The sequence below is a fragment of the Mustelus asterias genome, chromosome 5 (genome assembly GCF_964213995.1).
Source record: "Mustelus asterias chromosome 5, sMusAst1.hap1.1, whole genome shotgun sequence".
Lineage (NCBI taxonomy): Eukaryota > Metazoa > Chordata > Chondrichthyes > Carcharhiniformes > Triakidae > Mustelus > Mustelus asterias.
In genome coordinates, this window is record NC_135805.1 from 114,180,767 (window position 1) to 114,197,820 (window position 17,054).

At 38.9% G+C, this 17,054-nt stretch overlaps 1 protein-coding gene across 2 annotated transcripts in view; it reads left to right on the top strand.

The window, feature by feature from the left end:
- Window positions 1-17,054, top strand: part of sh3yl1 (SH3 and SYLF domain containing 1) — a 143,812-nt gene that overhangs the window by 35,487 nt on the left and 91,271 nt on the right. Inside the window, exons 3-4 of one of the 2 annotated variants that reach the window (XM_078213215.1) lie at window positions 752-865; window positions 2,437-2,501. The exons of the other annotated variant lie outside the window; for it this stretch is intronic. Of the exons in view, the coding sequence (XP_078069341.1) occupies window positions 752-865; window positions 2,437-2,501 (179 nt within the window). The remainder of the gene's footprint in view (window positions 1-751; window positions 866-2,436; window positions 2,502-17,054) is intronic. 2 annotated transcript variants of the gene reach the window in all.

Below are 17,054 nucleotides of genomic sequence, written 5' to 3' on the forward strand. Positions count from 1 at the left end.
ACAATCTAGTGAACTCGCCCACAAAATTTGTCTGTATGATTTTGCATTTACCTGACCACTTTAACTCTGACATTAACTCTTTGTATTGTTTTGAGAGTCTGGTAGGGGCAGGGCCAATTGAGGCTTTCAGAAGGGAATTGGATCATTGTCTGAAAAAGAAAAAAAAGGCAGGGCATTGGACTAGATGAATTGCTCTTTCAAAAGGCCACAACAGACACAATCGACTGAATGGCCTCCTTCTGTGCTATGATTCTACTTAACAATGGGGCTCTGTAAAACTGGTTTTGAGCAGAATTTAAATCTTTTAGCACAGCATTAGATTTACTGTGTTAATTGGAGGAAGTTCACTATTGTGGGTGTTTCGGAGGAATTCCTGTGGTTCTTTGTCCCTGTGTCCTTTTCAGGAAATTTTAAATATTTTAATTTTGTGGCGAACAGCTGAGAGGTGAGGCTGGATTACCCTGCATTGTTGAAAATGAAGGGTTTTGAGAGGAAACTCCAATCCGTGATATGTATTTTCAAAATGTCTAAAACATAAGGAAATGCTTTTAGTTCTGTCTCGCCAAGGTTTGCATGACTGAAAAAGTTTATTTGGGAATTTGCTATGACACTTTCAAACCAATTGAGTTCCCTTTGGAGGCAGGAGGGATTACAGGATGAGTTTTATAGTTATTTAAAAAGTAGATTGATCAATGTTTTATTTTATAAAGTGACTCATCAATTCACCTGTTATTCTCTGTTAATTTTAAAGCTCACGTGATAGCGAAAGCACAAGGACTTGCTATCCTCTCAGTGATTAAAGCTGGATTTTTAGTAACCGCTCGCGGAGGCAGTGGAATTGTGTTGGGCCGCCTGCCAGATGGAAGTAAGGGTATTCGATACTTGATTTTTTAATATATATTTTTGTCAGCCTTTAATTTAAGAAAAAAAGGAAAATTATGCTAGGGAAAGAATTACAATGTTGACTGCAATGCCGATTTGGGAAATACCTACCTGTTTTTAAACATTGAGATGAGCACTTAATTCTGTGTGAAGCATGGAAATGTGATCGAAGGAATGGAGAGTGTGGTTTGCTGGGTGTGATGGTGAAGGAAGAGACCTTGCAGCAAGGGACATTCTTTCATCATCACTTTCTAATGTTGATATAGACCGATTGTCCTGACAAGGGAGTGCCGGAGTATTAGCTCGGCACCTGGCTACCTTGTTTACTAAGGTTTGCCTCTATGGCGGCAGTTGTATAAATGCAGTAACGTTACTGTTTATCTGAGATTATTGTGCAGATTTGGCACAGGTTTAGCAACTGTGAATAAACATATTCCTGGAGCTTTAATCACTTGACTGCCCCCACCCCTCCAATCTCCAGCCATTAGTTGGCCAGCACGTTATCCTTGTGACCTTCTATGCCAATTAGGAAACAAAAAGACTCATTATCCAATCCAGGTGGTGCTTGATGACTGTCAGCTAAACAGCCTCCAGCCCCCCACAATTTTCTGTAATTTTACAATGAAAGCAAAATACTGCAGATGCCAAAGATCTGAAATGAAAATGGAAAGTGCTGGAGAACCTCAGCAGGTATGGCAGCATCTGCGGAGAGAGAAACAGAATTCATGTTGCGAGTCCAATATGGCACTTCTTCAGAATTCTGTCGTGAATGTTTTTTATATCTGGTAAGGAGAAATATTCAAATGAAATGACAAAAAAAACATCTTTAATGTTCCAATGATTTTTCTCCAGAGTTGCACACAACAGTGCCTGGAGATTGGTCTTCAATTCCGGAAGAACCCAGGCCCATCCTGGAAGGTCCCGTAACCAAATTTGGTCGTTTATTGGTGCGGCAGTTGCCGGTCCCATATTTGAACTGCATTACCTCATTCTAAGACCAATATTTTCTTTTGCACGCACTTTTGCACAGAGTCGCTTCATCTTTTCTACATATCTGAATTCAAATGCATTTAATGGATATACAAAGCCTCTTTTTAAATAAAATGTTAATTAGTTAAAAATACCTCCTCTCTTCCAGAGTCTGGTTATAATTTGAACAAAAGACATCAGCCATAACTAACCCCCACCATCAAGTAGCAATATTACTTCAGCATCTGATATAAATGTCAAGTTGCAAAAGTCTAAGTATCAGCGAGTGTTAAACATTTAAATGACCCATCACATCTTTATAGACAATAAAATTATTTCACTGCTGTTGTTTTGTGTGGACCTTTCTATTGTTATTGGTATAAGGTTTCAGCACTTCAAGGAAAAAGTTGCATCTGCAGCCTCAACATTGATCTGCTTGCTGCTGAACCACTTTTAACTGTGAACCTGGAAGCTGACTCAGGCAAACTGCTTCAGGATTGAAAATGAATAAGAGGTGTTTTGTTTTAGTCATCCTTTTGCTGTATTCATAGTTAAAACATGTGAATTTGTATTGGGTTCATGCAGGATGGTCTGCTCCCTCGGCAATAGGCATTGCTGGTCTTGGTGGAGGTTTTGAGATTGGAATTGAGGTAGGTCGTTTTTGCTTTGTAAACTGTTTCACATAAATATTCCACCTGCAACAGGTAGAGATCTGGGAAATCAGATGCTATGTAACAAACCTTTTTTCTTATATTTCCGCTCAAGAAATTGCACTACAAACATACATAATTCATACAACAATTTAAAAAATGATCCGATGATAACTAATGCCCAAATTTCATGCTTCTGCTTCCAGAGCTTTGAACAAAGATTCACATTTCAGTGTCCTTCACAATTCTGTAATCTCTATACCCGGATTGGTATCTTACCAAATGTCCAATTTAGTATCAATCATTTGTTTCAGTTTTAAGCTGTCTCTGCTAGAAGCAAGCGGGTGCAAACAAGGCTGCTGTTTATTTGAATGCTGCTTGTTACTTCAGTAAATTAAGTGTCAGAATTTAAACCAGCTTTAAAAGTATATGATCCTCTCCAACACGTTTCCTGTAGCACAAAATGTGGAACGCTTGAAGCTCCATATGTCACGTTCATTTGCTCGAAATTCAGAATTTGCCATCAATTTTAAAACGTATATCAGATTTTGATCTGGTCTTTCTTTAGAATTCCTTTTTAGAAATGGGCCTACAAGGGCAGCGAACTTGTAAGCATTCTAACATTTGCAAACTGACTTCTTGCCTTAATAGCTTCATGTTTTCATTTGGTTTTCACCAAATTTGGTAAAGGAACTTATCTTCATTCTTAATTTCCTTGTGTTATTAGGTGACCTGGAAACTGTTCCTGGCTGTGTTTATACATTCGTAAATACAGACTCGTAAGCTGTATAAGATAAAGAGCAGTCAGTTTTAATCAATCTTCAAACACTTGATTTGTTTTAAATTAGCAAGCATTGGGGAAGCTTTGATTGACAGTTTAATCCTTTCAAGAGGCTCAAATTACAGTTTTTAAAATCTCCAAATCTAGGACTACTGTACAATCTCATTTTAAAACTGACACCAGTATATTCATCAAATAAGCTGGAAAGTATTTTTTCTATTCACACCCATGGCCCTGCTGGTTTACATGCCTTTTTCATGTTTTTCTGTACTTGGAATAGTTCATTGATTTTCATGAACAATTTTCATAGTTATTAGTCCTGATGAGCTTTTATCATTTTGTTGTACATGCTTAGTTGGATGATTTGTGCTCTTGAGCAAAATAAATAGAATCTTATCTTGCTGATTTAGAAAGTAATAAATTTTGCATTGTAAAATAATACTGTAAGTTAGATAGTATACATTTTTTGTTTTAACTTTGGCTTTTTACAGAATCCAGTTTCTTTTCTAAGGACCCAAATGTGTTCCTCTTAAGAAGAACTTATCCCCTAAGATGTTAACTGTGGATCAGTGGTCGCAGGTTGTGAATTTAAGTCCTACTCCAGAGACCAGAGATTTGAGCACTTCAGTGCAGGACTGAAGCATTGCTGCATTGTCTGAGGTGCTATTTTTTCAAGATGAGATGTCACATCAAGGTCATGTTTGCCCTCATTGTAATGATCCCATAGCACTATTTGAACAGCACAGGACTAGGGTGTCCTGTCCAATATTGATCCCTTACCCAACATTTCATGCTATTTGTGGGGCAATGCATAATGCAAATTGGCTACAGTGTATTCTACAAGTGAACAGTAACTACACGACAGACAAAAAAAATCACAGTGCATAATTGGTTGCAAAACGCTTTCGGACATCCTGAAGTTGTGAAAAATGCTATAAAAATATAAGTTCTGGGCGACCTTGAAGTTCTATTTTGACGGTTTGATCTTTGCAGAGTTTAATGACTCAAGAATTAACAATTACCCTTAATTGCAGTAACGTGTTTAAAAGAATTGATGTAGTCTTGCACTACAGTACTCTTTTCAGACTGGAATGTAAACGATAGGTCATTTTTATATGCTAAAGTAATTGAAAATGTTTTCAATTAAATGAAAATATAAGATAAAAGAATTTGACAAATACTATTGAATGCTAATTATACTTGCATTTAATTTTCTAATGTCTTTACTGAATTGGTTTCCTGTTCAAGTAAAATCTTATAACAACAATATGAGGAATAACAAATTCCCCCTTTTGCCATCCAAGTATCTATTAGATTTAAATCATGATGAACATAATAAAATTTAGCAACATGAGAATAATATTTTTGAGCAAATTATTTTACTCAATGGGGAACTGTTGGACCAAAACAGTTTTTAAAAATTATTTTTCCTTTTCCTGGCTGAAAATGGTTAGGAGACAGGGTCTTTATCTTCAATGTTGTTATTTGATTTCAACCATTGACATTGACAGGCATTTATGGGTCTTGAGTTTGGGAGCATCACAGGTTAACCAATTTTGTGCTTAAGCCAGCTGGCAACCAAATAACTAGTTTTCCATGAGTATTATTTTGATTGATTGCAAGGATACTGCTTTGTAATTTTAGGCATCTGTCTTTGGGATTTCTTGCAGACAGGCATGTTGTTTGTTGTTCCAATATAAGTAACGTAATACTAGTTGACAGTTTCAATCAATGAGGCATGGAAGCAGTAATACTATCAAAGTCTGTAATTTTACTTCCCTGTTATCACAATGAAATTAATTGGGGGCTCTTATTACCTGGGATTATACTGGAGCTGACTTTCCAGCAAAAGTAGCGATAAAAAAATCCACCTGATCTATGATGTGATGCTGTCGTACCCAGTGTGGAAAACCTGTTTAACTGTCCTCCAACAGTCCTTTTAATTCTTCTCAAAGAATATTCAGTGGCCTAGTATCTTCTTACACTTGGACTTGTATGGAGTTAGAGTCTCCTGTCCTTTCAGTTGCTGATTTTCCCCATACCAAAATATTGCCAGGATTTTGCTCATCCTGTGGTAACAATAAAGCACAGCGGTGAGCCAATGGGAGTGTTTCGCTAAATGCATGGGTATAGTTCTCTAGTGTACCATATATGATTTCCTGTTGCAAATCCAGATATGTCTGACCCTCTCGGTTGAGAGGATGCCAGTCTGGGCTGGCTTTACGGTACTGAGTTTTCTTCTTACAGCTCCAGTGAAAGAGTGCATGGATGCAGATTAAAATAGAATGACAGTTATGCTTTATTGGGCACTTTTGTGTGATCTAGTTATAGGCATTACCTTTTTTCAGAGAGTGAACCAAACAGATGAAGCTATTAAAGACTGTAAAAGCACAACAGTGATCCGTTCCATGTTCTGTAGTTGATCTGGGTCTATTCACCTGTCACTACATTAAATAGTAAAATACTCAACAGGTTTGATAGCATCTGTGGAGAGAGAAACGGAGTTAACGTTTCGAGTTAAATATGACTTCACTAATTGTGTATTTCACCCCTAAAACCCTCTTTGCTTCTCGACCGCATTTAGACTCTTAGGTAATTGTAACCACTCCCTTTATCTTAAGTGTCTTCATTTTAAAAAATCTTTTCTAATGCATTGTCCACCTTTTTAGACTCTTGTAAATACAGAGGTAAAGTAACTGTTCAACACTTCTGCTACTTTCCTAACATTACCTGTAGGTTTATCTTTTGCATCCCTCAGTGGAGATATCCTCAACCTGTTTTATCTTATTCAATTGTTTGTAAAATTATTTACTAATTATGTTAATATACCTTGATAATTTAGTTTTTTAATTCCTCTTTGCTTTCTTTATCTTGTTTTACTTCTAATCATAAAATATGTCTTCCCATCTCTGCAGCTCACCACTGATGGCTTTGGTCACCACCTACAGTTGCTTTGATCTCTCTAAAGATTTCTCCCCTGCTCTTCATTTTTCTTTGTCTTTAAATCCTTAGAAAGCTTTTAAAACTCTAATTCTGCTACTAAACATCCCTTTTACTCTTCCTTCTTAGCCTGGTGTCCTTTTCTTCATGTTATTTTTTAATTGTGAACGAAGTTTATCAAAATGCAATTATTTAATTCAAATAAATTTGTCTGCCATTTTACTTCATTAAAGTCAGTTCCAAATGACATTTATAACAAACAACATATGAAACAAAACCTCTGCCATTCTGAAAAATAGATTATCCACAATATTGATTGTTAAATGTTAGAAGCATCTGCATTAAATTCATCATATTGACCAGATCCATTTTTCTGGAGTCTAAGTTTACATTGGAAATTTCTCCTGTTCCATTGGTGCTTCATCTCCCCAGACGCTTTTTTTTGTGCATAAATGAGAGGAAATTAAGTGGGAGCTGTGATTTTCCACTTCAAAAGTGCTGCCGTGGAACTAAAGTGTGCACCACAACAAATCATGTCAGGCAGTCTGGATTTGCGTCACTGCTGTTTGTGTTAGGGCGTGTGATATTTGAACGCAAACAAATGCCATGTAGAAAGATTGCAAATAACTTCTATGAGGTGTGAGTGGTGGGGATCAAAGAACTTTTTTCCCTAGCATTTTATTTCCTTGAAGATATTTAAGGGAATCTCTAAGTTAATGCATGAAATTAATTATTTTTGAGGCAATTAATTGTTGCTGAGGTAATCTGATGTTTGCTCTATGGCCTGAATGTTCTTTAGATTTCCCCTGATGTTGACCTTGAACACTACAGCTAAAACTTGTCAGGCCTGGACAGCAAAAATTTAATTTTAAAACAAAAATCTTTCCTGGCAATGGAAAACCACAAGTGTTAAAAATCCAATGGAAAAGGGAAATAAGAGATTTTTTTAGATTAAGTAAATATCTGGAATATGTTTAAAGCAAGAAGAATTTATAAAGTATTACAAGTGTACTGTAGGAGGGCAATTCTGTTACATATATTGTAACGAGGAAAATGTTACTTGTATCTTAAAATTTTGTAACACAATTTAGTATTGCATCCATAGCCTGTATCTTCCATTCGTAGGAAATTTAGCAGTTTTACTTAATCACTTGTTGAAGTATTGCCTCCATATATTTTCCATATTATAAAGATGAACCAAAAACTGTGGGATTTGGATTGCAACGGGATAAGATTAGCCATCAGAAATGGCATTCCAAGTCATAAGCAATGTGATGTGGAGATCTACTCGTTGCTTCTAAACTCTTGTCTCTTTTACCATCCTAAAAGTTCCAGCCGTACTTAGTTTAAGTTTATTTATTATTAGTCGCAAGTAGGCCTACATTCACAATGCAATGAAGTTACAGTGAAAATCCTCTCATCGCTACATTCCAACACCTGTTTGGATACACTGAGGGAGAATTTAGCATGGCCAATTCACCTAACCTGCACATCTTTGAACTGTGGGAGGAAATTGGAGCACTCGGCGGAAACCCACGCAGACACAGGGAGAACGTGCAAACTCCACACGACAGTGACCCAAGCCGGGAATCGAACCCGGGTCCCTGGCGCTGTGAGGCAGCAGTGCTAACCACTATACCGCTGTAGTTAACACTACCACTAATTTTGCTGCTGAGCTTTAGAAAGAAAAAAGCTGTAAGGACTGGATTGATATTCCTTCATTTCATCAGCATTTTAGGATTTACATGTGATCATCAAGTCAGAGCAGTTCAAACACCAGCAACATCGTGGAATGTAAGTTTATACCCCTGTGTAACCTATACAGTCATAGAGGTTTACAGCATGGAAACAGGCCCTTCGGCCCAACTTGTCCATGCTGCCCTTATTTTTATTTTTAAACCCCTAAACTAATCCCAATTGCCCGCATTTGGCCCATATCCCTCTATATCCATTGTACCCATGTAACTATCTAAATGCTTTTTAAAGGATAAAATTGTACCCGCCTCTACTACTTCTGGCAGCTTGTTCCAGACACTCACCACCCTCTGTGTGAAAAAATTGCCCCTCTGGACACTTTTGTATCTCTCCCCTCTCACCTTAAACCTATGCCCTCCAGTTTTAGACACCCCTACGTTTGGGAAAAGATATTGACTATCTTGTCTATGCCCCTCATTATTTTATAGACCTCTATAAGGTCACCCCTCAGCCTCCTATGCTTGTTATATGTTTTCTATTGGTGTGACAGCCTTCAATAATCTGTCTCCAGTTTTACTAACACAATTAACTTTATTAATTATATTTACCAACAAAATTAATTTACTCATAAAAGATGTTACTAACAAATTGATGAAGGAGAGTCGATAGACATGGTATATTTGAACTTCCAGAAGACTTTTGATAAAGTCCCTCAGGAAGTTGATTAGAAAACTAAAAGTGCATGAGATAGGAGGCAACATACTGTTATGGAGTGAGGATTGGCTAACAGGAAGAAAACTGAGATTAGGACTAAGTGAGTCATTTTCGCGTTGGCCGGCTATGACTCATAGAGTACTGCAAGGAGTAGTACTTGGCCAACAGCTGTTCACAATATATGTCAATGATTTGGATGTGAGGACCAAATGTAATACTTCTAAGTTTGCAGATGATACAAAGCTAAGCGGGAATGTTTTGGGAAAGGTGCAAAGCAGCTACAGAAGGATTTGGACAGGCTTAGTAAGTGGGCAAGAACATGGCAGATAGATTACCTCACATTTTTCCACGTTCTATTCTATTTTAGTAGAAGGGTCTGATGTGCAAAGTATTTCTTAAACATTAAGAAATTAGAAAGTGTAGGTGTACAAAGGGACCTGGGTGCCCTCGCCCATAAGTCACTGATGGTTAGAATGCAGCAAGCTATTAAGAAGGCTAATGGAATGTTAGCCTTTATCGCAAGTGGATTTGAGTACAGTAGTGAGGTCTTACTTCAGTTTTATAGCAGCTCGGTTAGATCACACCTGGAGTACAATTTTGGTCCCCTTACCTCAGAAAGGATAATATTGCCATAGAGGGAGTGTAATGAAGGTTTACCAGACTTGTTCCAGGGATGGCACGGCTGTTTTATGAAGAGAGATTGGGCAAACTGGGCCTGTATTCTATAGAGTTTCAATGAATAAGAGTTGATCCCATTGAAACCTCCAAAATAGTTAAATTTCCTTTCAGGCATTTGTCCACAACTCCTTTTGAAAGCCAGTTTGGATTTGTCTCACTGCTGTTTTGTGTTACATGCCCTAACAAATCGCTATTTTAAAAAAACAAATGTTCTGCAAACTCTTGCTTTCAATATCACTGCTACTGAAAAGACCTTACAGTTACTGATTCAAAAGCCAGTGAGAAAACATATTTTCATTATTGAAAACCTTGATACTATAGACCATTGCTATCATATCTGACCATAAACTTTATTATTCAAATGTAAAGGGTTTCCATTTCTCTAGTCTATCCTCCATGGCTAAAGCCTCCTTTGTTCTTCATTCCTATTATCACCTCAGTAAGTACTTCCATTAACCTAGTGCTTGGCAAGGTCCCCAAAACTAAATTTCCTATTTTAGATATCACCCAGCTTTACCAGTTTAGTTGTAGTTCTCTAGTTAACCTATTTGAAATCTGCAACCTACATTAACTCTTTGATGTATATATTTTGGTTATGATCTTAATTATTTTGAGTATCTATTCTGCTCTATTATAAATGCAATTATTGTCTTTCCTCCTTTTAATAATTGAAAATCCTACACTTGAGACCTGGTTTATTTGGGATTTTAGACTTAACAAAGGAGTAAGCCTTTCAACCACTAGAGCCTGCTGTATCACTCATGTAGGTCACGGCTGATCTATATCTTAATTCTTATCTATCCACTTTGTTATTTAACCCCTATCCTTGCCTAACAGTATTAAAATCTTGTGCTTAGCATTCTTCCCGTAAAGTCCCAGAGCAATTCGGATGCAAACTAATCTAACAATGTCAATAGGGATATTTTGATGAAGCAATTGAAACCAGGGAAAGAAGTAGCGAAGTCGAAGTAATTATGCTGATTGTTCCAGAGTATGGAGCAGTAATGGCAGAAATCTCTGTGTCCAATAATAAATGATGTGGAGATGACTAGGGTAAGCACAATAATTTTGGTTCCCTTACCTCAGAAAGGATATTATTGCCAGAGAGGAGGTGTAACAAAGGTTTACCAGACTTGTTCCAGGAATGGCACGACTGTCTTATGAAGATAGATTGGGCAAACTCCAATAATACTCCAATAATTACTCCAATAATAAAGCCAAGGGAGTTGAAAAATAGGCCATGTTGAACAGCAGAAGGTGTGTGCAGGAAAATTGGCTGTAGAAAGCAGCAGAGTTAGGGAGGGATGAGGCTGGAGAGGGACTTTTGGACGAAGCAAGAAATGTTGAATTTATACATGGGTGAAGGTTGGTTAACATAGGGTAACAGGAGAAGTGGATTATTGCATGGTATGAATTGTTTGCTTGGCATAGTTTTAGACGGTTTGAGGGTGGCAGAATTTTGAACAAATTTTAAATATGTCTGCTAAGCTCATGCTTATTGCTGGACATTCTTATCCTGTTAGGTATTCAAAGAAAATTAGATGGGCCAAGAGGTATTTACTCTAGTACCAGCTAAGAAATAAATACCTCTGCAGTTGTTTTTCTTCACGCAGATATTGAAATATAAATAATTTCAAGAAGAAAAACAACAACTTGCGTTTATATAGTGCATTTACTACAGTAATCAGATGAAATTTGATAACCCCTAAATACAGATGGGACCTTCAGAAAGACCTATTTTCCTAGGCCTTGCAATTTACTCCCAGACCAGCTGGTATTGAAGATTTATAGTTCATTGAACCCCCACCCCCAGTGGACAACTCTGCTGTATCCTGTTTCTAACTCCAGTTATCCATTTGACAAAACCATGGCGCTGAGAGCCTAAATTCCTGACTGTTTATTTTCATAAACTCTTTGGATCCAAATAAATAAAATTGAGTATCTTTGTGCATAAGATGATTGCTATGGCTAGACTTGCCATGTATTCATGAAAATTAAAGCATTCATATACTTTTATATGAACATTTCCAGGTTGACCCTTTTCTATTATAGCCCCTATCCTGCCTTTAACATATCTTGTATATAATTTTGGCGACAATTACGCCAATAAGCTTAAATATAGTTTGGATGTTGTCCACTAAAGAAGTTAAATGGCATTAAGATTTGATTTCTGTACCTTCCCCAGTCAAGTTGTGGCTTGTTGCTTGAGCAGCAATGGGATAATATTATGACAGCTGAATGTCATAATGTTATTATGTTGTTCGCAAACTTACTAATGATGATTAGTAAGTTTGTGGACGACACAAAGGTTGGTGGATTTGCGGATAGCGATGAGGACCATCAGAGGATACAGCAGGATATAGATCAGTTGGAGACTTGGGCGGCAAGATGACAGATGGAGTTTAATCCGGACAAATGTGAGGTAATGCATTTTGGAAGGTCTAATACAGATAGGAAATATACAGTAAATGGCAGAACCCTTAAGAATATTGATAGGCAGAGGGATCTGGGTGTACAGGGACACAGGTCACTGAAAGTGGCAATGCAGGTGGAGAAGGTAGTCAAGAAGGCATACGGCATGCTTGCCTTCATCGGCCGGGGTATTGAGTTTAAAAATTGGCAAGTCATGTTGCAGCTTTATAGAACCTTAGTTAGGCCGCACTTGGAATATAGTGTTCAATTCTGGTCACCACACTACCAGAAGGATGTGGAGGCTTTGGAGAGGGTACAGAAAAGATTTACCAGGATGTTGCCTGGTATGGAGGGTATTAGCTATGCGGAGAGGTTGGAGAAACTTGGTTTGTTCTCACTGGCGTGACGGAGATTGAGGGGAGACCTGATAGAAGTCTACAAGATTGAGAGGCATGGACAGAGTGGATAGTCAGAAGCTTTTTCCCAGGGTTGAAGAGTCAATTACTAGGGAGCATAGGTTTAAGGTGCGAGGGGCAATATTTAAAGGAGATGTACGAGGCAGATTTTTTACACAGAGAGTAATGGGTGCCTGGAACTCGTTGCCGGGGGAAGTAGTGGAAGCGGATACAGTAATGACTTTTAAGGGGCGTCTTGACAAGTACATGAATAGGATGGGAATAGAGAGACATGGTCCCCGGAAGGGTAGGGGGTTTTAGTTAAGTCGGGCAGCATGGTCGGTGCAGGCTTGGAGGGCCGAAGGGCCTGTTCCTGTGCTGTAATGTTCTTTGTTCTATGTCACATGGTCCCCCAGAAACCAATGTATCTAATGAAAGTGCATGGAAGGCATTTAGGTATTGGAAGTAGTACAAAGGATTTGCTTATCTGCAGAGTTTACGGCTGCATTATGGGTATGCTTGAACTTTTAATCTCGGAAGGTGTTGTCGAACAGGTGACCTTACAACAGTATGTGCTAGTGAATAGGGTGGACAGAGTAAATCCAGATAACTCCTTTTAAAATAAAGTACCAGATTAGGACAAAGCAACCAAGGCTTAAACTAGTAAAGTACACATTTAAGACCGATATCAGGAACTTCCTCACAGAGTGATCATTAAATGAAATGGACTCGCAGATAAAGTACTGGAGGCAAAGCCCTAGAATCCATCAATTAATAAATAACCTGTTGGGGCACTGAAATAAAGGACTGTTAGGGTAATTCTGAATGGATAAATTAGTTGGGCTAGATGATAACTGTTATTTGAATCATAAGTTAATTAAATGTCTGATCAGGCCCTGTGAATTAATTTTTGAAATGTAATATATTTATTTGCTTATGGATGCCAGTGAGAACAAACCAAGTTTCTCCAACCTCTCCGCATAGCTAATACCCTCCATACCACACTTTTCTTCAATTCTCAGAATCACAATCCAGGGAGTCTGTGATGAGATGCGTAGATGTATTTTTGATGCATCTTTCTTGTGCTTGCCCCTTCAATTTAATAACAGTTTTCGTCTAGACTTTTAAAAAAGCCAACCTTAGGAGTCAAATAGTCTGTAGTTCTTGTGTTTAATTGTATTCTTAACAGCTTCAATAAAAAATCAAGGTTGCTTGCTTCAATTCATTGTATAACATCAACCTTCCTCCGTCACATATTTTAGTAATGTCTGAACCTTTATATATCACACAATCAATTGCCATTTCCTCTCATTCATTTAAATGGTAGAAAGCATTTATGGACTACTTCTAAATTTTCACCAGTGACAGCAGGGAATCCAATATTTCTCTGTACTCCAGAAGTAAATTTTGATTTTGCCAAATAGAAGTAGTGTTGGGAATTTATTCTCAGATTATAGAATTTATTTATGTGCTTTAATATAATAAAAGTATGTTTGCACATTTCCATTGTTATGTCAGGCTTGTGTTACATTAATTATAGGTAAAATTCTGGGCACACTTCCTACAGCACACTTATTAACTGACATGCAAGCAAATTTATTTTTCATAGAATAAAAACCAATTGGAAGTAAACTGAATCAGCAGCAATCAAACCCAAAAGTACAAGTAAAAACTTAAATAAACTTAAGATAAGAACTGCCGTTCAATCAATCAATTCTAAATCATACTCTTAGTTGTAAAATTATCTGTATCCTCTTCTGAGTCCCTGGAATTTGTTCCGATCTTCAATTGCTTCAGTGACACCCTCACTTCTTTCCGACCCAACTTGAGTGAATCCAAAACTGCATTTCTCCTTCCCATCACATGACAACACTCCACCTTCTCTGCTCAATAACACCAATTCAAAACTTCAGCTTTTTCCTTGTGTCCACTCTGCTATTCAATAGGGTGCAAGTCAAGTCATCCCAATGTTTAACTGGGGAATATTCAGAATGCTGGGGTATTCAGATTGGGAGGTATTCAGAATGCTGATAATTTTGAAGGTTCCTTGAGAATTGTGTAGTGTTTTGTTAATTAATTAGAAATTAGCCAATTTATGATTTTATTGTATAATAAAGAGCAGAAAATGTCCATATTGCCCAAATGCAAAATTTCTGAGGCTGGTATCTGTTTTATGCTCCAAAAGCAATTTGATTGTTCATTTATTAGTTGTTGGTGCAGTGTTGCCCATTAATGTCCCAAGATGTGCAAGTTCAATGGATTAGCCTTGGGAGATGTGTGGGGTTACAGGGATAAGGTGCAGGAGCGGGTGTAAGTAAGATACTCTGCCAGAGAGTTGGTGCAAGGTCGATGGGCCGAATGGCCTTTTCTGCACTGTAGGGATTCTATGATATTTTTTATATGCTCTGCCTTTTCGAAGAGATTTATTTGGAATAAAATGGTGTGCAAATCACAAGTGATGTATGAAGAAGTCTTTTTTCGGGCAAAGATAATTATAATCTTCAAATCTCTACGGTGCAGAAGGAGGCCATTCGGCCCATAGAATCTGCACTGACAACAATCTCACCCAGGCCCTATCCCTGTAACCCCAAGTATTTACCCTATGAATCCCCCTGATACTACAGGACAATTTTAGCATGATCAATCCACCTAACCTGCACATCTTTGGACTGTGGGAGAAACAGGAGCACCCGGAGGAAACCCACACTGACACTGGGAGAACATGCAAACTCCACACAGTCACCCGAGTCTGGAATTGAACCCAGGTCCCTGGCACTATGGCAAATAATTAAAATCATTTAGTAGTAAGTAATTTTATTTTCAGATTTAAATATGATTTAAGAACCCATGGCATAGTCATATTTACTTTCTTTGTTCTGTCACATAAAGGTCAAATCACCATCGTCCCTCTGAGGGAGAGAGATTTTAACCTGAGGATCACCATACCTCAGGCACGGAACAAGGTTGAGAAGGCAGGATTCCATGAATAATATAACCTCATCCAGTATGCGAATTGAACCCACGCTCTTGGTGTGACTCTCACAATTCAGCTGTCCAGCCAACTGGTCTCATACAGTGACAGCTGGGGTGAATTGCACAAGGAGAGGAAGTACTACTAACCCACATTCCCCCCTCCCCACCACATATTAGAAAAGTTGGTCACAAACCGCAAACTAACTGACTTTTTCTTTAAAAATGGCCCTGCAGTGATATTATGCTACAGGATGCTTAAGTAGCTCAGTGTGGGACTTCCACTCTTCAGTAGAAGGAATTCCTGCTCCAGAGAGCTACAGGCAGTCCCATGAAGAAGGCAGCTTGGATATCAGATACTGTTAAGTTTGGGATATTTGGGCATTGAGGGATCAGGCATCCTAGGGAGGGGTGGGAGGGATTTCTTTTGATTTTTTTTCATGGGATGCGGGTGTCACTGGCTTGACCAACATTTATTGCCCATCCCTAATTGTCTCTGAGAAGAGTGTGGTCAGCCATTCTTGAGCCCAGCAGTCCATATGGAGTGGGTATACCCACAGTGCTGTTAGTAAGAGAATTTCATGCTTTTGACTCGGTGACAGTGAAGAAATGGCTATATAGTGCAAACTCAGGAGGGCAATTTGCAGGTGGCAGTATTCCCAGTTACCTGCTACTCTTGATGATCTAGGTGCTAGAGATTGTGGGTTGGGAAGTTGTGGGGGTGTTGGGCAGGGCAGGTTTTGAAGGTTGGGAATGGAGACATAAAGGGAGGGTGCAATCTTTGGAGGAGGTGAGGGAGGACTTTTACCTCTTGTGCAGTGTACTCCCCAGCACCAAGGAGGTACCCCCATTTCATTCCCACTAGTCTGCACCTCTTGTCTGCCTTTCTGTGTCAACCATATTATGGTGGCAGTGGAGGGATTCGGCCCTTAATTTCCTCTTCATTGGGCAGTTAAGGGCCTCAATAGACCCAAGTGAGGGCAGAGTCATGAACAACATATACAACGTGTCTATTATGGGGAATGGATTTTGGGTGGGCAGCCCACCAAGAACACCATCCAGTAGGGAATCATGAAGTCCAGCCTCTTATTTCCTTTATGCCCAGAACCTACGTAAGCATCAACCAGACCCTCCACTTTGGTGCTTTCAACTTTTTGTCAGAAGTGGCTCAATCAGTAACACTCAAGTTTTTGAGTCAGGATTACATTCCACTCCAGGACTTGAGCACAAGAATGAAATGCAGTGTGAAGGGAGTGCTGCACTGTTGGAGTTTCATTTTATGGCTTTAGGATGCAAGCCTTCCCTCTTATGTCGATCTAAAGGACAGTAAGAAGTCTCACAACACCAGGTTAAAGTCCAACAGGTTTATTTAGTAGCACAAGCCACAAGCTTTCGGAGCGCTGCCCCTTCATCAGATGAGTGGGAGTTCTATTCACAAACAGGGCATATAAAGACACAAACTCAATTTACAAAATAATGGTTGGAATGCGAGTCTTTACACGTAATCAAGTCTTAAAGGTACAGACAATATCAGTGGAGAGAGGGTTAAGCACAGGTTAAAGAGATGTGTATTGTCTCCAACCCCAGGCAAGTCATGGGGGTTACAGATAGTGTGACATGAACCCAAGATCCCGGTTGAGGCCATCCTCATGTGTGCGGAACTTGGCTATCAGTCTCTGCTCAGCGACTCCGTGCTGTCGTGTGTCATGAAGGCTGCCTTGGAGAACGCTTACCCGAAGATCAGAGGCCGAATGTCCGTGACCGCTGAAGTGTTCCCCAACAGGAAGAGAACACTCTTGCCTGGTGATTGTCGAGTGGTGTTCATTCATCCGTTGTCGTAGCGACTGCATGGTCTCCCCAATGTACCATGCCTCGGGACATCCTTTCTTGCAGCGTATCAGGTAGACAATGTTGGCCGAGTTGCAAGTGTATGTAGCGTGTACCTGGTGGATGGTGTTCTCACGTGAG